This window comes from Sebastes fasciatus, chromosome 1, assembly GCF_043250625.1.
Source record: "Sebastes fasciatus isolate fSebFas1 chromosome 1, fSebFas1.pri, whole genome shotgun sequence".
NCBI lineage: Eukaryota > Metazoa > Chordata > Actinopteri > Perciformes > Sebastidae > Sebastes > Sebastes fasciatus.
In genome coordinates this window covers 46,004,369-46,029,862 of record NC_133795.1, presented here as the reverse complement: position 1 = coordinate 46,029,862, position 25,494 = coordinate 46,004,369, and the positions used below count along the sequence as shown (strand labels likewise).

The following is a 25,494-nucleotide window of genomic DNA, read 5'->3' as shown; positions in this document are numbered from 1 at the left end:
AGTCTCTTATCTGCTCCTCTTTGGAGAAAACTCACTCTTATCACACAACTTACACATCAGTGCAGCTCCTGGTAATTGTTTCAGCGGTATGCTGCATACTGACGGCATTTAATGACGTGTTTGTTGTGTTTTATCAGCTGCAAGCTTTTTGTTGTTTCCTCCGCCGGCTACTCTGCTTCTCTTCTCTCATGTTATCTCATCTACAGCTCCCGTCATTAGCCTCCACCTGTTTAAGTATTCCACCATGTTCTCCGGACGCCGCTTCAGGAAATTGATTGATTATCCCCCGCTAGTTAATATGTGCTGCGGCTAAGCAGCTTGAGTTGCTCCTCCTTGTTTTCCAGCCTCATTGCTGATATCTGAGTAACGTCACGCAGCGAGTCACATATTAATGAATGTGAGTAAATGTAATAGTCTGACCCGCTGCTCTTTTGTCATCTGATGGTACGAACTGATTCCTCTCATTTACTCAGCTGGGTTCTGTTGTTATTGTTGAGGATGGATGTTGTGTATGAGTAAACTTTTACTGGAAAGTACACATATAAACACCCACTAATACAAATGTACACTGACATGGAGAGTAGTAACACAGAGCGATCAGCATCAGTCACATGGGGACGATATAATCATTGATCACGATAGAACATCAGAAACTTTGATATTTTGTTACCTTGCTTGATAATGTACCAATAACTCAATGTTTAATTTATAATCTAACTATAAAGCAAGAAATTGCTGTCTGTCTTTCTGTATGTCCTTTACATATCTGGAGAACATCTCATCTGATCTACTTCTCACTAGTGTTGTCACGATATCAAAGTTCTGACTTCGATAAGATACGCTGCCTAAATATCTGGATACCAATACTGAAACGTTACCACGGCAACAATCTAAAACATCAGGAAAAGTGATGGAATAATGGATGACAGAACATGGAACTTAAAATTATTTTTGTATTAATTGAAAATGTTTAAATGTAATTTTTCTAGTGTCGGTATACCATGCTAAACTACTTCTCACTTGGCGGGTGTATTGTTGGGGAACCCATGAAGTACTTTTTCTCTGAAGACAGTCCAGCACGGTCCCACTCTGAGCTGGTGTCTGTATCAGCAGAACTCCATTAAAAAAAACAAGGAAAATAACAACGCGCTTCTTTTTATTACCGACCAAATGTATCGATAAAAATGGATTCACCATCTTTTCTGGATCTATCCATGCATCTCCTGTAATACGGCAAACATATAATACAGCAAAGAGCACGGGTTAAATTGTTATTTTACTGTGTTTCTCAGTAACGTGAAATTGACAGAAAGGAATTAGTCATACACCAATGTGACATTCTCTTCACAAACCCCACTTTGACACCACACAGCGCTTTGTACAGTCACTGTGGTGTCTTCCTGGTCTTAGCAGCTACATCAACTTCTCACAGAACTTCCTCTGAATTTATTATCATTTTGTGGGTTTCTGTTTTGGAAGCCTCTCTCCTTGTCCCGTGCTGCAGCACCACTCTCTGCCTGAACTGTTACTGATGTGCCGGCGAGGGGGCTGTTTTACCAAAACACAAATATCACTTTGTGATATTGACAGAATGTTTGCGGGTGCAGGCGGGAGTAGTACTACAGTGTTTTCCTCTGAAGTAGTACACAGTAAGTAGTAGGCCTATACAGTTGAGTTGCATATTTGAACTGAAGACACTCGAAATGATGGTAGATGAACAAGTGACTCCTTCACACTGTATTGCACGAGTCGATGAAGCAGCTGTGACAGGAAGTGAGTTCACTTCAGCTGTTTGCTCACTAGCAGATTTTCTGAGTTGCAGGTTCACAGCAAATTATCAGCCAGTCAGCGTGAGTCCCAAATATCAGCAGTGGAAGATGTAGAGAATAAACCAAAGATCAGAAGAGGGCCACTAGGTTTAATGATTATGAGGCCAGATGAAGAGAGACATAGACAGAGATGAAACGTGTCTAACAACATCTGTTTGTGTTATTTTATAGGACTGAGTGTGAATGAAAGTGTCTTATATTCGGATATGAGACGCTGCCTGAGTGCTTTACATTGTTGCAATTCACCATTTTTTTATGGAGTGGGGGTGGGGGTTAGGGGTTATGTGCTGTAAAATTTATATTTTGGTCAAGAAATATACCCCCCTCCTATTGCAAGGACGTACAGTATATACATATATAAACTGGAAAAACAAAGTTTGGAAACTTGTGTTTGGTTGATTATTTCTCTGTTGTTACAATGCTAATTGGCATTGCATTTTACATCGTTGGAAAGCCTGTTTATTTACCTTCGCAATGATGTCCAACTTGTAAGGATCATGCATTTGTGGGATGAGCAGCACAGCTGATTATGTGGGTAGCGCCCAAAACAAAATTTGCCAAAATGCTCCGTCAATGGTAAACAGTGTATTCTCATGTTGGTATTGATTCTTGTTTTGAGTTGTTTGGTGGATTGGATGATTGAACTCTCTATCAGTAACAAGGAACAAACAAGACATATTGACAATTTTACACTTTATTCCTTTAAAACACCGTCAGGAGCCTCAGTAGCGGTGGAAGATCCATACGCAGCCACAACAGCCTGGCACCTCCTCCTCATGCTGGTCACCAACCTGGTCACACGTTGCTGTGGGATGGCGTTCCATTCCTCAACCAGGATTCGTTGCAGGTCAGCCCGCGTGGTTGTGTTGGTCACTCTAACACGTACAGCACGCCCAAGCTGATCCTACAAGTGTTGAATTGGGTTGAGGTCTAGACTCTTGGCGTTCCATTCTCCCTACTCCCTCATTGTGGAGGTAGTCTGTTATAACCCTGGCTCTGTGGGGGCGAGTGTTGTCATCTTGGAGGATGAAGTTAGGTCCCAGATTGTGGAGATATGGGATCGCCACTGGCTGCAGAATCTCATCCCGATATCTCACTGCATTGAGATGGCCTTCAATGATGACAAGGCTTGTTTTGCCAGTGAGAGAGATGCGGCCCCACACCATGACACTGCCCCCACCAAAAGCTGTTACTCCATCGGTGCAACAATCAGCATAGCGTTCTCCGCGTCGTCTCCATACTTTCACCCTGCCATCCAACTTTCACAGACAGAACCTGGACTCATCGCTGAACATGACATTCCCCCACAAGTTCAGGTCCCATTGTCTGTGTTGTCGACACCAGCGCAAACGGGCCTGACAGTGAAGGGCAGTCATTGCAGGCTTCCTGGTAGCCTTATGAGAATACACTGTTTACCACTGGCAGAGCATTTTGGCAAATGTTTCTTGGGCGCTACCCACATAATCAGCTGTGCTGCTCATCCAACAAATGCATGATCCTTACAAGTTGGACATCATTGCGAAGGTAAATAAACAGGCTTTCCAACGATGTAAAATACAATGCCAATTAGCATTGAAACAACAGAGAAATAATCCACCAAACACAAGTTTCCGAACTTTGTTTTTCCAGTATATATATGTATATACTGTATATCCCCTCGAAACTATTGGAACAGCGAGGCCAATTCCTTTATTTTGGCTGCACCTGAAAACATTTGGGTTTGACATCAAAAGATGAATATGAGACAAGAGATCAGGATTTCAGCTTCTATTTCCAGGTATTTCCATCTAGATCTGTTACACAACTTAGAAAGATAGCATCGTTTGTAACGGAGCACCACATTTTTAGGCGAACAAAAGCATAGGAACAGATAGACTAAAATAGTCCATGAGGCAGGTGGTTGGTCGTGCCACTTTGGAGGGACCAGGATGTTCTCTTTCATCCATGTGTCACCAACGTCCATTTCAAAATGCTCCGCAATTTTCAACAGCTGCTCTCGACTACAATGCTCCAAAACGTCCTTTGATGGTGCTTTTAGAAAATCCTCAACTCCCGCCATACCCAAACCAGCAGACTTAACTCAATGAGAACAAAATACACACTTTTACGCACAGAGAAACAATTACGCACAAACATAGGAGCGCACAGACAGCTAAATGCACATTAACAAACCAAAATCAGAGCCATTCCCTCTAACTGCCTAGCCAGACACTAGCTAAACTCCTCCCTAGTCTTCAGGTAGCTACTTGCGGTGGGTATTGACGCACAAATAGCCCGATGGGACGGCGAGACAACCAGAGAACCGGCGACCCCTCCGTAGCCACGGATGTGCCCCCGAGACAACCGCTCTAACCACGTTCACTACCATACTACCAGTTCCAAACGGATTCCAAAGGGAACCCGTTCTACAGCCTAACCAGGGTGGAAGCTCTGAACAAACAAAGTTGAACGTGCAATGGACAGCCTGTACTTACCCGCGATGCGCCTCACAATTACCAATAAATGCGCGATTTGGCAAGAAAAAAAACAAATACTCCTCACACAACCTATCGTGTCAAAAAATAAAACCACCGAACTGACAACTTATACTCACTTGAAGCATAATACCCGTCCAAAAGTGTCTCCCTGTAGCGCTTTCTGCAATTTACAACTCACTTTACAAACTCTGGACGCGTGATGCCGACGCACCAGAGACAAGTTCCACTGATTACACACTTACACACAAATTACATACTGCTGATTAGCCTCCTCATCAGGTCTGCAGCCCTGAAGAGAGAAAGCATACCAGCAGAGGATCCAAACACAGAGGGGCATCACAATATTTACATATATGTACATGTGTAGATGTACAGACGTGGACAAAATTGTTGGTACCCTTCCTTTAAAGAAAGAAAAACCCACAATGGTCACTGAAATAACTTGAAACTGACAAAAGTAATAATAAATACAAATTTACTGAAAATTAACTAATGAAAATCAGACATTGCTTTTGAATTGTGGATCAACAGAATCATTTTAAAAAACAAACTAAGTTATTTCAGTGACCATTGTGGGTTTTTCTTTCTTTAACGGAAGGGTACCAACAATTTTGTCCACGTCTGTATATATTTATATACACATATACATATCCATTCATATATATGCATATACAGTACATACAGGTATATATAATATATACTGTATATAAAACCTATTCTAATTGTCCGTTGTTCCCCTTTAAAAGGAAGACGTGGTGTCTTATAATTGGTCTATTTTAAAGTTAGAGTTTGGGAAAGTTTTCAGCAGAGATTTTGAAGGGCTTTAGTTTCCTAACTGGGTATTTAGAGAAATCTGGGTCAGACATGTTGGTGTGTGTGTGTGTGTGTGTGTGTGTTTGTGTTCACTGTATATTTATGTTTTTTTGTTAAAGACAGTCTGCAGGCGAGACACCAGGGGCCTGTACTACGAAGCAGGATTTGGCGTTAGCGAGGTAACTTCAGGGTTAACCCTTCAGGGTTTTCCGTCCTACGAAGGTGGATCACTTCTTACCGGGGTAGATCACCATGGTAACTGATGCTGAACAGCTAACCTGTTCCGGAGCAGGTTATGTTCCAGATAAGAGATCAACTCGTATAAAAGCACCTCCTACTGAACAATCAGAGCTCAGTGCAGTGATTGTATGATAATATTACACAAATATGAAGAAGTTTAAATCATAATTCAGGCTAAAAACAACACAGTTTAAACTGACAGATGCAGGAAGGACAGCTGGCTGTATGCTGTGGGTGTTTACTGCTTTGAATTATGTTTTTATATTTATTTTTTTACTTGGTCTTGAGTTTCTTTTGAAACTGCCCGAGACGGAGACGCAGTTGAAAGAAGGTTGAAATAGTCAAACACGCCGCATCATAATTAATGGACATAATGAGATGTAATCCATTCATCAATTACATATAGTAATGCTATTTATATCTAGACGAGTATATCTGACTTTGACTTTTGCCAGCTGTTCTTCGTGCATTTGGCAGCTTCAACTGTGTTACTTTTAATCTGGATTATGTGTTTAACTTCCTCGTATTTGTGTAATATAGTCTACTCTTCCTTTGTAAAATGTGCCGCTCTGCTGACAGTAGACTTGTCCATGTCTGTGATTGGTCAGATGCTGCAAACACCTCCCCGTTCATGTGAACGTGCTTACAGCCAGACTGAGAAACCCTGGGTTGACTTACTGAGTTGATAACCAGCTTCGTAGGACCGCTTAGCGGGATCTCGTTTGTTAGGGCTAGTGAAGCCAGATAAGGAGAAGATACCCTGGAGATGTTGAACTCTCTTCGTAGTACAGGCCTTAGGTCTGTGAGCAGTATTTTGAGAGTTTGAGTTAAATCCTGGTCTAATTAGTCCCCTGAGTTCACACACATGCGGCGTGAAGTTAAACTTCCTTCCATCCTGTTGTGTCTCACCTCTTCTATCCTCATTTGTTTCTCTGCCTCATGACCTCTTTCTGTCATCCTACTTTTCTCTGCTTTTTTAATTCATCTACATGTTTATGTAACAAACACAGTTTTGTTTTTGTCTTTTATCAGACAACCCATGTAATGAATGATAATATACTGTAACTGCATTTAATGTTGGTATACACACTCATATTTACTCACAATCTTTAGTTTCATGTTGTCACTTCTTCCGCTCGCCTAGCCCAGTCTGTATTATATTGTTATATTATATAATGTTATGTCATGTTATGTTTTCGACTGTTATTCAGACAAAACAAGCAATTTGATGATGTCATATTTGGCATTTTTTTCACTGTTTTCAATTCACCGATTCACTAAATGATTAAATGATTACTTGAGACCAAACGGTAATTAAAATAATGATTAGTTCCTGCCCTGATGTAAATATTGGCTTGAATGGATTAGTAGCATCAAAGCAAAAGTTTGTCATTAAGTGAAATCCTCTTCTTCTGGAGCACCTTGGTCGATTGGTTACAGCACATGTCGTGTACTGTAACCAGTATACCATTATTCTAGCCTTGGGACCTTTGTTGCATGTTTCTACACTGTCCTCTCTCAATTAAAGGCAAAATGCCAAAAAAATCCACTTTTTCTCTTTCTTGCTGCGAGTTAGATATGTAAAAACAACAATTCACTTTTTTACATTTACATGTAGCTGAGATAACACAGTCGTATTATAATCTGATGTATGATCTGACCTACAGAGACACATGTATGTGGCTCACTTAAATCTAATTTGGATTTGATCTGGAAACCAGACATTTGAAATAATAAATGTAAATGGGGCCTGAGTGGTTCACATTGTTCCATATTTATCATCCATGCCTTGCCTTTTACGCGATTCAAACAAAGAGACACAAACATGTTAATCAGGGAGCTTTAGAGGAGCTGGTAGACGGATTTTGTTCCCTTTGAACAGAGCCAGGCTAGCTGTTTCCCCCTGTTTCCAGTCTTTATGCTAAGCTAAGCTAACCAGCTGCTGTACAGACATGAGAGTAGAATCAATCTGAACAACTGACTCAGAGAGAAAGAGGTGTCGGGCTGTTCTTTTAAAGTCTACCTTTCTAGTTTTAGACTTGGGGTGTTGAGTTGTGTCAGAATATCTGCACAGATATTAGAACGATAGAAATATGATAAAATGAGAAATAGATTTTATATTTGCATAGAAACATAATGTCTTAGATATTATTTCATTTTCTCTGCCAGTAATTGCAGCACATTATGCATGAACAGGGGAAAGTTAGTGATTGGTTAATTGCCCAGCAGAGCTGTCTGCCATTAACCCTTCAACCACAGCACCGGTTACAGATTCAGCCTGCAGTCGCTCTGCATGGTGTCGACATGTGAAACAAAGAACGTATATTAATAAGAAGTGAAAGTAATTTGTTTGTTCCATTACAACATCAGTGCCCAGCAGCAGAGCTACGCTTCCGCCATTTTGGACTGAAAGCGACTACCGAACGCCAGTAAAACGTCCGCCTACAAACAGCCGCACAAAAGTAAAACAAAATGATTTCTATTCTATTGTCATATTCAATGTTTCTACCAAAATGTCCTGTGTTAAACAATAAAAATATTCTAAATTTGCATACTATTATAACTATTTACTTACTTACTTACTTATTTATCAGGGCTGTCAAAGTTAACCCAATAGTAACGCGTTACTGAAATTTGTTTTAACGCCAATAATTTCTCTAACGCATTAACTCAACTTGCAATTTTTAGGTTGTAGCGGCTCAGTTTTAAAGCTAGATTGAAGATACTGATATCCTATGAAACTAGAAAACCTAAGAATTCCATCGGTACCAACCATGTCATACTAGCTTGTCGCGAAGGAGGTTAAATAATCCTCCAAACATACGTTCAATTTTGGCGAGGAAACTGTCACGGCCATTTTCAAAGGGGTCCCTTGACCTCTGACCTCCAGATATGTGAATGGAAATGGGTTCTATGGGTACCCACGAGTCTCCCCTTTACAGACATGCCCACTTTGATTTCCAATTATAAATATATATATATACATTTGCATAAAGCAAGTTTATTTGCCCACTCCCATGTTGATTAGAGTATTAAATACTTGACAAATCTCCCTTAAAGGTACATTTTGAAAGGATAACATTTTTTATTAATTAGCAATTAATCGTTTACTATGATCAATTATGCCATTAATCGCAATTAAATATTTGAATCAATTGACAGCCCTATTATTAATTTATTAAACTCTTTGCCCCGGCTGAATCTCAGAGGAGCATAAAGTGAGCAATGGACATAAATGGCAGTTAGAAAAATCCAGCTCACAGATTTTGAGAGAAATCTCAGACTTTTTCATGTCAAGGATCCAAAATGCAGTCCAATAGACCACAGACCATGGATGTAGAAGAGGGTCCAATAGACCACAGACCATGGATGTAGAAGAGGGTCCAATAGACCACAGACCATGGATGTAGAAGAGGGTCCAATAGACCACAGACCATGGATGTAGAAGAGGGTCCAATAGACTACAGACCATGGATGTAGAAGAGGGTCCAATAGACCACAGACCATGGATGTAGAAGAGGGTCCAATAGACCACAGACCATGGATGTAGAAGAGGGTCCAATAGACACTTTGTGTGAAGTGCTGGTGAGAGTAAAGAATTGATGCTCCACAGATATCGGTGTCCTAATCATTGATGCTGGAAGTCTCTCGGTCCTTCTGAGCCAATGAACGACCTCTTCAGGACTTTACAGCCCACGTTGTGTTTTTCTCATATGCAAATTTGTTCTCTACCACTCTCTTTTTAAAGCGTGGCTTCATTAAAGGGGATCAGAGTCCCAAACTCCTCTCTGTTAGATACAGAAATGTGTCGTCTGTATGATTAAATAACCCAAGTTCTGATGTTTAGTAAAGTCCTCTTCTTCTCTGTCTCTCTGAGATTCAGATGTTCAGATTGATACCACTCTCTGTACAGCAGCTGTTTAGCTTAGCTTAGCATAGCATAAAGACTGGAAACAGGGGAAAACAGCAAGTCTGGATCTGTCCAAAGGGAATAAAATCCACCTACCAGTTCTTTCTAAAGATCTCTGATCAACATTTTGTATCTTACGGAGAGTAAGAACAAGTATTTGTGGTTTTACGAGGGTTTATTTGTTGGACTAAAATGGTGAATTGTTGTTTTCACGCTTCAGGTTTTGTACAGATTAAACCAACCACATGGTAATCAGAGAGATAAGATATATTTTAATAAAGTACATTTGTACCGAGAGCAGACAAGCGCTCCCGTCTGCCTGTCTATTCACATGAGGAACACATGAGACCCCGCTGATCCAAGCGGGTCGTCCGTTGAGTATGCCGTCCTTCAATGTAGCCCAGGACACATTGGCATACACACTGCTATAAAAGAACGTGGCCATATGTGGCCCAGACAACCTCTGAATGTGTACTGAGCGATCAGATCTCGATGCATCTTGAGTGCTTGTTGTTAATGTTAATACCAGGTGTGAACAGGGCCTTAGAGGAGCTGGAAGGTAGATTTTGTACCATTTGAATGGAGCCAGGCTAGCTGTTTCCCCCTGTTTCCAGTCTTTATGCTAAGCTAAGCTAACCAGCTGTTGTACAGACATACAGAGAGTGGAATCAATCCAAACATCTGACTCTCAATAGAGCAAATAAGCACATTTCCCCAAAATGAATTGTTCCTTTAAATATCAGCCAGTGTTTCTTGCTTAAACACTCAAGGTGAATTTCATTTTAACGTCTTCAGCCCAAAAGACACAGTTTATTTAATATTATAGTGTTTCTAAAGAGACCGACTACTGTATGTGTTGAAATGATCCACTAAGTAGATCCAGATACTCAGCTAATGAAGCTGGTGTCAAAATGTGCAGCAAAGTGCTGGAATAAGTAGATACAGAGTACTTATGTGACATTGTCATACAGTACAGATGTTTTTCTCTCGAAGTACTGAAGGGGGAGTTGAAGGGCAGCATCACTTTGTGTGGTCCAAGTGATAAAAGCAGGAGTCTTTATGTAATTGACCTCAGAAGCTAACAGAGAACATCATGAACAGACATTAGTTTAGCGGTCTAATCACTCCGGCCTGTGATCGAATTCTATCAAGGACTCTTCTTTAGTCTCTCCTGCCCCTTATCGCTCCCATTATGGTGTCCTTGCATAATGGTATTTATTGACCAGTGGGTGTATAGAACACATCAGCATTGTGTTGATGGTATCGATGTCCTGCTCGACCTGAAGTCCACGCTGCTTAAAACCTTTTTTATCGGGCCTGCTGACTTCACAATGCATTGTAATCTTTTTATACTTCCATGCATAAGTGCATAACATTATCGCCTACATACAGTCAGTGGTGGAATGTATCTAAGTACATTTACTCAAGTACTGAACTTGAATGTAAGGTCGATGATCTTAGGAAACTAGCAAAAGCACTCTAGATATTTAAAAATGATCCCACTGAAAACCCGGCCCAGTGTTGCCAACTCTTTTCCAATGAAAGTAGCTACTGAAGCAGCACCAGCTCCAAAAGTCCTTAAATCTAGAGAGAAAGTCGCCAAGTCGTCAACACTGATAGTCCGTCCCTTCAGGCCTCCCCTCCAAAGACACTCCCCCCAAATTATTATTTTGAATGGAAACAACGAACATGGCTATTGTTAGTCCTCACAGCTGTCAAGCTAGCAGCTTGTGGAAAAACTCTTGTGACGCGCAATGAGTGCACGCAGTCAGACAGGTAGGTAGACGGCTATCCCGTCCAATCATTACATTCGGCCCGAATGGGAAAATATGCTTGTGTTATGTAAATGTTTGTATATATTTATTATTGTAAATCAATTATCAGCACAAAACAATGGCAGATATTGTCCAGAAACCCTCACAGGTACTGCATTTAGCATAAAACAATATGCTCCAATCATAGCATGGCAAACTGCAGCCCAACAGGCAACAACAGCTGTCAGTGTGTCAGTGTGCTGACTTGACTATGACTTGCCCAAACTGCATGTGATTATCATAAAGTGGGCATGTCTGTAAAGGGGAGACTCGTGGGTACCCAGAGAACCCATTTACATTCACATTTGACATTACCGTCTAATTCATATTACTTTATTTTAGATTTTATTTGTTATATTTGTTCCCTTATTTTAACCTGCACTATTTCATGTTTAGAGTCCCGTTTTGTTTTTACTTGCTTGACGTTCTTTTTCGTCATCATACATGTTCAATGAGCATTGTTGGAGGAAGCCGGAGACTTCACATGTTCCTTGCCAACAACTGCTGAGCACATGATAAATAAAGAATTTATACTTGAACAAATGAAATCCAAACCAGGAGCCAACATTCCGACTGGCTGCAGTGAAACATGACGAGTGTGTTGTGAAGAATGCTGAAGCACATTTGAACCCTTTAAAAATGTGTGTAATGAACTACTAATGTAGGATATCCGTGCAGAGCAGCAGCCAAACTGTGATTGTGGACGTGTTTACTTCGCTGTGTGTGACTGTACCGCCGTGCTGCCTGCTGAGTAATTGAATGGGAGAGCGCTCGTCCTCTGAACAGCCTCCAGCTGTGTGTTGAACTAATTTCACATCCTAATGCAGCTCACATGCAGCCGGCTTTACTAATAGGTTTGGGCCACTCGTGGGCGTTGAAGTGTTTGCATGTAATAAATCAGCGGGGCAATGTTCCAGTTATGTGGAGCTCCAGTAAACCAACACAACCAACTGACCTCGATCCAGCTGTACACCTCTGCTCACTGGTGTGTGTCAGGCACAAAGTCATGAAAAGTGTTGGTCTCACAACAAATGAGGTGTTATATAAAAGAACAATAATCGATTTTCCACCAACTTCTTTTTGTTGTTGTGGCCGTGCTGCAGTACTTAATGAGCTCTCTGACAAGCTTAAGAAATAATGTCAGACCCTCCGCAAGAATATTCAGGCAAAACAAACAAAACATTCATTTAATATATGGCAGTTCAAGTTCTGTATTTCTCTCAGCTCCGAGCCCATCGGTTCCCTCTAAAAACACCTCACAAACAGGGCTGTAGACACGGGACTATACGTGGAGCTCAGCTCCCCTGAAAGACACATGAACTCCCCCAGAAAGCCTCATTTGAGAAATTTAGGGGGAAATATCAGCATTTTTGGTGCTACTGTTTCTGTATTATTGTATATTTCTAGGGCTCTCAAAGTTAATTTGATAATAACGCGTGAACTCAAATTTGTATTGACGCCACTGATTTCTTTAACGCATTAACGCAACTTGTGATTTTTAGGTTGTAGCGGCTAATTTTTTTTTAAAGCTAGAGTGAAGATACTGGCATCATATGACTCTAGAAAACGTAATGAATCCATTTGTACCATTTTGTTTATTAATCAGCTGTATGCATCACTGTGTGGAAGTGACTGGGATCATTCTTTTCTTTAAACTTGGAAAAAAAGTTCAGAAACTTGTGTTTGGTGGATTATTTCTCTGTTGTTACAATGCTAATGGTCATTGTATTCTACATCGTTGGAAAGCCTGTTTATTTACCCTCACAATGATGTCCAACTTGTAAGGATCATGCATTTGTGGGATGAGCAGCACAGCTGATTATGTGGGTAGGCCCAAGAAAAATTTGCCAAAATGCTCTGCCGATGGTAAACGGTGTATTCTCCTGTTGGTATTGACTCTTCTTTTGAGTTGTTTTGTGGATTGGATGATTGAACTCTCTTTCAGTAACAAGGAACAAACAAGACATGTTGGCTATTTTACACTTTATTCATTTAAAACACCGTCAGGAGCCTCAGTAGCGGTGGAAGATCCATACGCAGCCACAACAGCCTGGCACCTCCTCCTCATGCTGGTCACCAACCTGGTCACATGTTACTGTGGGATGGCGTTCCATTCCTCAACCAGGATTGGTTGCAGGTCAGCCAGCGTGGTTGTGTTGGTCACTCTAACACGTACAGCACGCCCAAGCTGATCCCACAAGTGTTCAACTGGGTTGAGGTCTGGACTCTTGGCAGGCCGGTCCATTCTCTCTACTCCCACATTGTGGAGGTAGTCTGTGATAACCCTGGCTCTGTGGGGGTGAGCGTTGTCATCTTGGAGGATGAAGTTAGGTCCCGGATTGTGGAGATATGGGATCGCCACTGGCTGCAGAATCTCATCCCGATATCTCACTGCATTGAGATGGCCTTCAATGATGACAAGCCTTGTTTTGCCAGTGAGGGAGATGCCGCCCAACACCATGACACTGCCCCCACCAAAAGCTGTTACTCCATCGGTGCAACAATCAGCATAGCGTTCTCCGCGTCGTCTCCATACTTTCACCCTGCCATCCAACTTTCACAGACAGAACCTGGACTCATCGCTGAACATGACATTCCCCCACAAGTTCAGGTCCCATTGTCTGTGTTGTCGACACCAGCGCAAACGGGCCTGACAGTGAAGGGCAGTCATTGCAGGCTTCCTGGTAGCCTTATGAGAATACACTGTTTACCACTGGCAGAGCATTTTGGCAAATGTTTCTTGGGCGCTCCCCACATAATCAGCTGTGCTGCTCATCCCACAAATGCATGATCCTTACAAGTTGGACATCATTGTGAAGGTAAATAAACAGGCTTTCCAACGATGTAAAATACAATGCCAATTAGCATTGTAACAACAGAGAAATAATCCACCAAACACAAGTTTCTGAACTTTTGTCCCCAGTTTAAGATAAGATAAGATAAGATAAGATGGACCTTTATTAATTCCCGGAGGGAAATTCAGGTGTCAAAGCAGCAACATCAGCAAACAGAGTGAATCACAGGAGAGGTAAAGGTATACAAAAATTCTAAAGACAATAATAGAGATATAAAAGATACAGAGTGAATGGGTGAACATAGTGTGTACAGTCCGTCAATAAATAAATAAATGTAGTATGTACAATAAATAAATAAATAAATAAATGTAATATGTACATATGTGCAGTCAGCAATAAAGTGGTATATAGGATGTATAGTGTAAAGTGAGTGTAAAGTGCGCCAGATAGTGCATGTTTAAATTTCTTAAAAGTCCTAATAGTTGTCATATAGGGGTCAGCCTTGGTTGTGGAGCCTGATGGCTACCAGCATGAAGGACTGACCCAGGCGCTTTGTGTTGTGCCGAGGAGGGATGAGTCTGTGGCTGAAGGTGCTCCTCATCTTGACTAGCTCATCATGGAGGGGGTGGAAGGGGTTTTCCAGGATAGCGTCCAGCTTCCTCCTCATCCTGCCCTCTGCCACCACCTCCAGACCGTCCAGCTCAGATCCAACCACAGAGCCAGCCCTCCTCACCAGCCTGTTCAGTCTGTTGGCATCCCTTGTGTTCATGTTACCCCCCCAACATACCACAGCAAAAAAGAGAACACTGGCTACTACAGACTGGTAAAACATCTGCAGCAGCCTATTGCATACATTAAAAGACCTGAGCCTCCTCAGGAAGAACAGTTTGCTCTGTCCCTTCCTGTAGAGGGCCTCGGTGTTATCAGTCCAGTCAAGTCTACTGTTCATATGTACTCCCAGGAACTTGTAGGTGTCCACCACCTCCACCTCCTCCCCTCGGATGGTGATGGGAGTTGGGGGCCTCGTGCTCCGCCGGAAGTCCACCACCAGCTCCTTGGTCTTTCCAATGTTGAGCTGGAGGTGATTGTTATCACACCACCCTATGAAGTTCTCCACCAGGGCTCTGTACTCCTCCTCGTTGTCATCTGTGATGCAGCTGACGATGGAGGAGTCATCGGAGAACTTCTGTAGGTGGCATGTACCCGAGTGGAAGCGAAAGTCGGAGGTGTAGGTGGTGAACAGGAAGGGAGACAGCACAGTTCCTTGGGGGGCGCCGGTGTTGCTCACCAGCACATCTGACAGGCTGCACTGCAGTCTGACATACTGTGGTCTGCTGGTGAGGTAGTCCGTAATCCAGGCCACCAGGCCATGATTTACCTGCATCACTGAGAGCTTCTCAGCTAGCCGGAGTGGCAGGATGGTGTTGAAGGCACTGGAGAAGTCAAAGAACAATATTCTTACAGAGCTGTGCGGCCTCTCCAGGTGAGTGTAGGCTCTGTGGAGCATGTACACCGATGTTTTCCTGGTATGCAAACTGCAGGGGGTCCCGGAAGTCGCTCACAAGGGGCTTGAGGTGCTGCAGAACCAGTCTCTCAAAGATCTTCATGACGTGTGACGTCAGAGCAACTGGCCTGTAGTCATTGGGGGTGCTGGGGTGTCCCTTCTTGGCCACCGGGACGATGCAGGAGGTCTTCCAGAGCTGGGGAACCTTCTTCAGCCTCAGGGAGAGGCTGAAGAGGTGCTGGAACGCTGCTGCCAGCTCCCCAGCACACGCCTTGAGCACCCTGGGGTTGATGTTGTCTGGTCCCCTGGCCTTGTTCACGCTGATCTTTGAGAGCTGCTTTCTCACCTGGCCCCTTGTGATGATCAGGGTGGATGTTGCAATGTCTCCAGGTGCAAAGGACATGCTGTGGATGTGCTCCTCAGGGTAGGTATGGGGGGGGCAAGCTGCTGCTGCCTCCTGGGGATGGGTGCTGGGGGGAGGAGGAGAGGTGTGGAAGGGGGGGGAGGAGGAGGGGAAGGAGAGGTGTGGAGGGGGGGCACTGGTGTTGGTGAGTGAGGACCCAGGCTGTCCTGCTGAGCTCATGGGGATAACATCAGGACATATATAAGACAACATCAGGCTTGACAGTATTTTTCTAACAAATAAATGCATATATATTCACTAGGGATGCACCGATACCACTTTTTTTTAGACCGAGTACAAGTACTTACATTTGGGTACTCGCCCATACCGAGTACCGATACGAGTACTTCTCTGTGCCAAAAGACCCTTGTTAACAGCCAGCTGGAGGGTGTGAGCAACACATGGCAGGCTGGGGAGTCCCGCATACGAGGCGGTGCGCCGCGACCGGCTGTTGGTCCATTTGGAAATGCTAGGGGCAAAGGTGGCTCGCGCACGCACCGGGACGGGGCTCCCTGCTCGGACTGTCCTCAGTGCACCCCAACCGCGTCGTTCCGCGGCCCACGTTAAAGGCGCTAGGGGTCTGTGGCGATGTCGGCAACCCACCCGACCCGTCTTGAAACACGGACCATGGAGTCTGCAAGCAAAACCCTGTGGCGCAATGAAAGTGAGGGCCGGCTGAGGTGGGATCCCGGCCCAGCGGGATCTGGCGCACCACCGGCCCATCTCGCCCACACTGTCAGGGAGGGGGAGCGTGAGGACCCGAAAGATGGTGACGAGAGGTTAACATCACGCTGCTGTAAAGTGGTATCGGTGCCATTGTATCAGAGACGTTTTGCGAGTAAGAGTACATGAGCACAGTATCGGACCCGATACCCGATACTGGTATCGGGTATCGGTGCATCCCTAGATATACATTTACTGAATTGTTATTTAGAATTAAAATAATACAAAAATCTTCAACATTAACAGGAATTACAATTCAAGTGTAAACTTTTTAAATGCAAGTTGGTCAAAACTTAAACAGGAATTAAAATTCTAGTATATAATGTATATATCGGCCCAGTATCCAATCTGGTATCGGTGCACCCCTAGTTCTATAGTTCTATGGGTACCCACGAGTCTCCCCTTTACAGACATGCCCACTTTATGATAATCACATGCAGTTTGGGGCGAGTCATAGTGAAGTCAGCACACTGACACACTGACAGCTGTTGTTGTCTGTTGGGCTGCAGTTTGTCATGTTATGATTGGAGCATGTTGTTTTATGCTAAATGCAGTACCTGTGAGGGTTTCTGGACAATATCTGTCATTGTTTTGTGTTGATAATTGATTTACAATAATAAATATATACATACATTTGCATAAAGCAGCATATTTGTCCACTCCCATGTTGATAAGAGGATTAAATACTTGACAAATCTCCCTTCAAGGTACATTTTGAACAGATAACTACGGACAACCATGCAATTAATGGCAATTAAATATTTGAATCGATTGACAGCACTATTAAAAACAAACATATAGTTTAGTGTTTAAAAAAGTTTCAGTAATTTTCTAAAACAGCTGTTCGCTGTAGTTTTCATCAAATAAACAGGAGGAAATGGTGCATTTGTTGGGGACTATTTTCAATGGCGGATTAAGATCATAAACTTTATTTTAATGGCATTTGACGACTATATTCTCAACATATTAGAACAGCTTCTCCAGGATCTTTTGGACACATTTTCTGTACATACTGTGCGTCACAGGGATGAAGGCCTTTTTACTCTTCTTCCCACAGTAAATCCACAGTTTGGTTCTTATTTTTACTTTATTTGGATGATTAAAATCTCACAGTAGCTTCGTCCTTCTCCTCTTCACCCCTCCATTTGGCCGGTCCAAGTGTCTTTCTCAGCGTGCCTCTACCACTCGGTGTCGTCACTGATTTATTCTAGTGGTGATCTCCGCAGCGGGTTTCATGTGTCCGTCCGTCGTGACTCCCTCTCCTCACATCAGGACTATTAACAGCTCTCTCCTCCCTCCGCAGTGAAGAAAATCAATGGTGCTAATTATTGTCCATTACCTCGGGCTGAAAGACATCAGAAGCAGCTCGCAGCCATGCACAGATTAGATTGAGACCGAGGCTAATTAGCTTAGCAGCTTTGGACCATGAGAGGCCCGGGCTCTGGGGATGTTGTGTTCCAGCCTGCTGTGAGTTTTATTGCTCTGTGCGATCGCTACTGATCCCTCTCAGCTGGTAGGATTGTTTCTCAGTACGTAGTCGCGTCCCGCTGAGTCTGCCACGGTAAATGCCTTCTGGGATGTTTGCCGTCGTCAGTGACACTGAGACAAAATGTGTTGATGAAGAATGTACATCAGACATGAGACGTGTTACGCACTTATTGATAGAAAAAGATGAATTCATTTAATTTTGTTTGGAGTTTAGGTAGACGTCAGCCTCTTAGCTGCTGTAGCTAGCATTAGTCACTGTGGGTGGGAAAAAAACTGATTCACCTATGTATCACGATTTTTTACGATTTTGAAGTAAATTTTTTAACGCCAGAATCGATATATTTGCTTCATTTGAGTCTATGTGGAGGTGAAGAAAGTTACCGCTTTTATTGTGGTAGTCTGAGTAACGTGACGTCATATCCGTTCCGTATCCGTCAACCAAAACACACCTCAGAAAGTATAAAACGTTGGAGGGTCAGCATGGATACGACCTGCACCCTCCCATGTTAAATCCAGCATGGTAAACACTACACATCCAGTAAAGGATGGAAACACTTTGGGTTTCACACATTGACAGGAAAAGCAGAGCTAGACATCACGGCTAAAGCTGCATGCTAACTCTGTCGGGGACAGGAAACGTTATCGTAACGTGCTGTCCAGCCACCCGTCGCTCTCGTCTCCGTGGTCAAATGGGCCGACGCTACAACTGTAGAGCACCCATATACTGACATTTCTGTTCTCTGCATTCAAACGGCCCCGATGGAGCTGACCATGGATGGATAAAGAGAACGGAGCTGACGGGAGAGCTAGAGACCACATTGGAGAAGTTAGAGGAAGTAGACACGTGGGACTACGCCCGCTTTTCAAAATAAGGTGTTAACAAAGGGTACTGTATGTACAAAATACATCTATGGAAATAAGATTGATGGATTATATTCACCAGAAGTATAAAACATTACATGTCCCTTATAAATTAAAAAGAAAATACCACTAATCTGTGAGGGAAATGTCTTTATTCTTTGATTTTTGGGTTGCTGGATAAAAAATGTAAAAAGAAAAAAAGCCTGACAATGACTGATATATTTGACTTCAGGACATCTCTGACTACATACATGCTGAAAATCAAACATTTTTACTGGATTCATTTAATAGATATTTTAGTAAAAGTCACTAGAAGTGTACGATTCAGCTTTTTCCCATGGTCTAGTGGTAAAAAAATTACAAAAATCGCAATAAATCGTAATATTGAATCGAAATTCTTTTAGCAACACAATGCCAAAAATTGCAATACATATCAAATCAGCACCAAAGTATGGATATAGTATGGAATCAGGAGATAGGTGAATCGTCCCAGCCCTGTTAGTCACAGTGTTTGCTTCTGAGTCAGAAGTGAGAGAACTGTAAACCATGTAGTAATGTGAACACCAACACAGCCTGGCACAGTATATCAGTATATAGCCTGGATGCTTTGTATTTCCAGAATGAATGCAGTTGGTGTGCAGAGATATGGAATTTGGAACTTGGATGTTGAATTAGTTTTCAGTGACCCTCGATAGTTGTTGAACCACAGCGGGTCAACTGGGCTCTAAATATAGTGTTAGTCCCTCTGCAGTCTAGTCAGTGGTTAGACTGGTTCAAACTGGGATTGGGTTCAGCTGATATTCCAACAGACCCTAGACTAACCTTCTATTTCTATTGTGAACTTGGAAGAAGACTTTGCCTGTTAATTCCTGTTAATTCCAGCTTGTTCTAGGCAGCATTATTGTGATCTTGAAGTAAGAACCGGTTCCTGTTTAAATCTGGACACATTTTGATGCTCAGCTTCCAGCTTCTTTTGCTCAGAGGGATCTTTGTCTCTTTCTGCTCTTTTTATTGAGCCATTGGACGGCGTTTTGTTTAAATCCAACCCTTCATACTTAATAACATCCATTTGTAAAAAGGACTTCCTACAACCTAAGAACATAAAAGACCATTGAGACGTATACTGTAGATTGGTTCTTTCACACATCTGACTGATCCAGTCAGTAAGAGCAGAGTACAAACCTCTCACCAGTGGTGTATATAGACCGTATGTATGTATGCTTTTGGACACCGTCCTGATGATGAAAGCTGGGAGCCTCACAGGAGGATTTGCATGTATTAAATGTAGCTTTAGTCAGCAGAGCAGAGAATAATAGTTCCCTCTACACAGGGAGAGTCTGCAGCCAGTCAAGTATTCACATGTGACCTGCTGGCTCTCGTCTCTCTCTCTCCTGGTTACAGTGACGGTGCTGTTACTTCCTGTAAAGCCTCATATCTAAACACAGACTTTTTAAAGGGCTACTTGATGAGACAAATGAATAAAAAGGTGATGGTGGTGATACCAGGCAGCAGTGATGCAACATGAGTGAAAGACGCATACTCAGAACTTATCACTGTGCTGACTTTATTTTCCTTTCCATTCCCATGGATGTATTAAGAAAACTGCACTCCCCTTGACTGCACGTGAAATGGGTGTGCTCCGATAAATTCTATCCGGGGAGGATAGCTATTCCCTTTTGGTTGCGTTTTATAGTTTTGTTACGGCGTGCTCAAAAAACTAAACATTTAAAATCAAAATTATGTATTTCTTTTATTCAATGTAAGAAACGTTAATGAATTTTTAAGACCTGCCAAAATTTTATTTAAGACATTTCATGATATTTTAAGACATTTTAAGGCCTTAAATTCAGGTAATTGGATTTTAGACTACTTAAGACCTTTCAAGACCACGCGGGATGCCTTTTTAGTACGCTGTTCTACAGTATCTATAGGACAGATTCTTGGTAGAGGAACTTAAAACGTGAAATCCTTTATGTGCATTACGATACTCATACCCTGGTTTTACATCCACCTACAAGCTGGATGTGTCTACAGCAGTGGTGGAAGAAAGTATTCGGATCAGTAAAGATGTCATTAAAGTATCACAAGTAGGGCTGTCAAAGTTAACGCCATAATAATGCTTTAACGCAACTTGAGATTTTTAGGTTGTAGCGGGCTAATCAAGTCAGCACACTGACACACTGACAGCTGTTGTTGCCTGTTGGGCTGCAGTTTGCCATGTTATGATTTGAGCATATTGTTTTATGCTAAATGCAGTACCTGTGAGGGTTTCTGGATCAATATCTGTCATTGTTTTGTGTTGTTCATTGATTTACAATAATAAGTATATACAAACATTTGCATAAAGCAGAATATTTGCCCACTCCCATGTTCATAAGAGGATTAAATACTTGACAAATCTCCCTTTAAGGTACATTTAGAACAGAAAAAAAAATTTACGATTAATTTGCAATTAGTCGCGATTATCTATAGACAATCATTAGATTGACAGACCTAGTTAATATTACTGCACTACATTTATCTATATATTTAATAAGCTTATAAAATTAAATTGTGTGTGTGTGTGTGTTTGTGTTTGTGTTTGTGTGTGTGTGTGTGTGTGTGTGTGTGTGTGTGTGTGTGTGTGTGTGTGTGTGTGTGTCCAGCACACATTGAAAGTGACATTAAACATGTTGTGTGTCAGCTGAAGACAGGAACATCCATCTTGTTTTGTCTCTGTCTCTGTCAGACCTTTGTGCTGTCTGTCTGTCTGTCAGGACATGGTCTGTTAATCCAACTCACAAGCTGACTTCCCATCATCCTCTCTGTTTCAGTCTGTCTCTGCCTGTCAGACACACACAGACGCAGAGATGTAGGTGTTTAAATTGATGCTCTTCCACCCAGCATGCACTGTGGTACACAGGGAGGTGGGGGGGAGGGGTGTCTACCTGGAAAAGTCATCTCCTGTTCCCACTAAAAAATCACTACAGATCCGTTTGCTGCCACGTTGATGGAGCGAACCCAGAAAAGCTCTTAAATGTGGATGTGGTGTAAATAAGCTGCAGTGAGATGTTGTTACTGTACCGAGGATCAGATGTCTTCCACTGGACAATGAGGGAGCTTTCTACACCCCCACTAATAACATTAACAGGTCAGTTTGTTTGGTTTTGAAAGCTTAAAAACACGTTACATCACGTCAGTTATTTACAACTTTTTCCGTCTTATTTACTGTAGGTAAGACTACAAAACTACTGAACTAAATACAGACTTAATAAAAAACTTCAAAACACTCCGCAAATGATTTATTTCCTGCAAATGCAGATGATCATAAACAACTAATGAGCTCTGTAGACTTGAGAGAACGAGAACTTCCCCATGTGGTAGAAGAAATCCTGGGAAAATATCAGACTTTTGGTTGGAGTTTTAATCTGGACAATTCCAAGCAACTTATTTCAGGTGACAATAGTTGTGTTTCCATTCAATTGTCAAGCCAATTTTTAGCAAATTTTTTTCAATAGTAGAAAAAAGAAACGCGAATTAGGCTCGTTTCCATCAACTTGTTTGGAGCGAATAAACTAGCTTAGTTTGGTCAGGAGTTGACACTGTATGATTCAGTAAACAGAGTAAAAGAAGAAGTAGAGGTTGAGACCCGGAAACAAAACAAATCGCCTTGGCCATCGAACCATCTACAATAAAAACCAGAGAGAGGCCTTCAGGAATGGGTTTTCAATTGTTCCGTCATGTCAGCTGGTATTGGCCGTGTTTCATGCTGTCCGGAGACGAAGACAATATAGATGTATTTCTGGGAAGACAGCGACAGCTGAAACAACTGATCAGTCATGTGAGGTAAATGTTGCTATGTCAGAACTTATTCAGCAAAGCCATTTCCATATCCCATTTAGTGTTTCAACTCTTTTTGGACAGAGGGCAAAAACCACCTCAGGCGAACATAAAAACTATTTTTGCATGTTTTACCACACAGCTTTTCGAATGCGATCAAATTGCGCATAAAATATATTAATATATTAATGGAAACACGGCTAATAATTTTTTTTTATTGATTATCGATAGTTAATCACAATTAATCGCAAATTAATCTCACATTTTCTGTCTGTTCAGAATGTCCCTTAAAGGGAGATTGGTCAAGTATTTAATACTCTTATCAACATGGGAGTGGAAAAATATGCTTGTTTATGCAAATGCATGTATGTTTTATTATAAATTAATTAACAACACAAAACAATGACAGATATTGTCCAGAAACCCTCACAGGTACTGCATTTAGCATAAAAAATATGCTTCAATCATAACATGGCAAACTGCAGCCCAACAGGCAACAACAGCTGTCAGTGTGTCAGTGTGCTGACTTGACTATGACTTGCCCCAAGCTGCATGTGATTATCATAAAGTGGGCATGTCTGTAAAGGGGAGACTCGTGGGTACCCATAGAACCCATTTACATTCACATATCTTGAGGTCAGAGGTCAAGGGACCCCTTTGAAAATGGACATAACAGTTTTTCCTCCCCAACATTTAGCGTAAGTTTGTGGCATTATTTAACCTCCTTCGCGACAAGCTAGTATGACATGGTTGGTACCGATGGATTCTTTAGGTTTTAGGATGCTAGTATCTTCACTCTAGTTTTAAGACTGAGCCCGCTACAACCTGAAAATCGCAAGTTGCGTTAATGCGTTCAAGAAATCAGTGGCGTTAAAACAAATTTGCGTTAATGCGTTATCTTGTTAACTTTGACAGCCCTATATATATTTTGCATCACAGCCGAAAAATCGGGAATAAATTTGCCTGAAATATCATAAAACTTTGTACAGAAACTCATTTTCCCCAACTAGAATGTGTCCAATACTAATAACATTCCCATCAGCCTCAGCTGTACTGAAGGTATATTTGTTATTATTTTTAACTGGACAACTGCTGCAGTACACACAGATAAATATTCAAACATAATATTCAGTTAGTTGTTGTTTTGAACCTGATGACATATATATTTATCTTCAGTTTGTCCTCGCAGCTCCTCGGGCTCAAACGTACAGTTTCCAGAAGAATGAGCCGTGAGACGAACAGGTTTCTGAACACATTTACTGAACATTGTCGCGCAGTGAAGCTACATGTCCTCACTTCAACCTCTGTTGTTTTATTTCTGTTCCAGCCACAGTGCAGCAGACACAGGCAGGTTTAGTGGTTCACGTCTTCATGCAATCAGTGGCAAGCTTTATTTTCTAACAAGTCACTCAAAATGCTTCATAAGATTTCAAACATTCGTGGGCATCAACTGAAAAATTATCGAGACAATTCATTGGTTTTTCAGAGGACTTTTGGGACAGGTGGATGATCATCAGTTAGCCTTTGCAATCATATAAACAAACCCTATATTATACCAAAATCTGATCATTTTAAGGTCATATAATACGTCTTTGCCCTCTCACCATTTTATAAAAGCATGTGGCTCGGCGGGTTAAACAGGAGATAAGAGCACAATATTTAAATTGAATAATCTCTGTAGTAACAATGTACCCCGTCATAGATATCAGAAAACTAATCCAAACTCTCACTTTCTCTTTTCCTGGAAAGAACTAACAGCAACTTCTTACAATAATTGATGGATCCAAAATGAACACAAACGTTTGTGCTTAAAAGTTTTGACAGAAGACATGTTAGTATTTCTGTGCACCAATCAGGATTCAGCAACGTTTGAATGAAGCTGATGAAAGTTGTAATGGTGGTTGTTGCTCTTGTATTTAAAGTTATAGAGAAAAAATTAAAGGTCTAATTGATAACATTTTTATGTAGACGAATAATTTTTGAAAAATGTTACATCCACAGAGCTTGTAAAGTTTTGGTTTTTGAGCTTTAAGAAAGGTGCCGAATAAAAATATGGCTTTACCTGAAAAAAAACCCATTATGATAGTCTATTAAATATTTTAAAAATGTTGACGGTTCCAAAATGAATGTTTTGTTTACCTCTGTGGATGTTTGGTTGCCACTTCTAACAAGGCTTGTGAGTCAATAGTATAATGACGATGGTATCACATGGTGTCTCTGTGTCGTCAGCGATCAGGTTGCCAGTTAAATATGGAATAAACGGATAAATGGCTGAGTTTGACGTACCAATCCCAAGTGCTCAACGGTAAACAGAGGCTGCCTCTGCCATGCCTGGATCCACTGACACTGGTGTCTCCATCAGGCTGCAGAATATGGGAATATTTACCGTGGCAACGGGTGACAACTGACGTTAGCATATATTAGCTATCTTAGCTTAATCGTCCAAACAACAATAACTAAATAAACTATAATTTGGCATATTTAAACAAAACCAACAACAACTACCGACAGCCATAGTCCTTACAACCTTAACTAATGTGTTTTCACCAGTTGGATAAAAATGATAGCCTTTACCTTCCTGGTAAAAGTGTTGAATGTACCAGTTGAACCAGAAGTTGTTTTGACATCTTACCAATAATTTTATAAAGAAGAAAGAATGGTACCAGTTAATGTTGGAATATATGCCTTACACTTGGATTGTGTTGTTGGGTTTTCTTTCTGTTTGATTCAGTATTTTATTATTTGTATGATTATAAAAGCTACTACTCAGTGTTCTCTGTGCTTGAAAAAAAAAATGGTTTAATTTATTAATTCATAA

General features: G+C 41.6%; 1 protein-coding gene across 8 annotated transcripts in view; it reads left to right on the top strand.

The window, feature by feature from the left end:
* The window catches only part of rnf123 (ring finger protein 123), a 279,783-nt gene that overhangs the window by 142,410 nt on the left and 111,879 nt on the right, over positions 1 to 25,494 (top strand). The window contains exon 38 of one of the 8 annotated variants that reach the window (XM_074649897.1): positions 5,239 to 7,275. The exons of 6 other annotated variants lie outside the window; for them this stretch is intronic. In XM_074649897.1, the coding sequence (XP_074505998.1) occupies positions 5,239 to 5,302 (64 nt within the window). In that variant the 3' untranslated portion in view covers positions 5,303 to 7,275. One more of the 8 variants, XM_074649913.1, reaches the window with a different exon arrangement.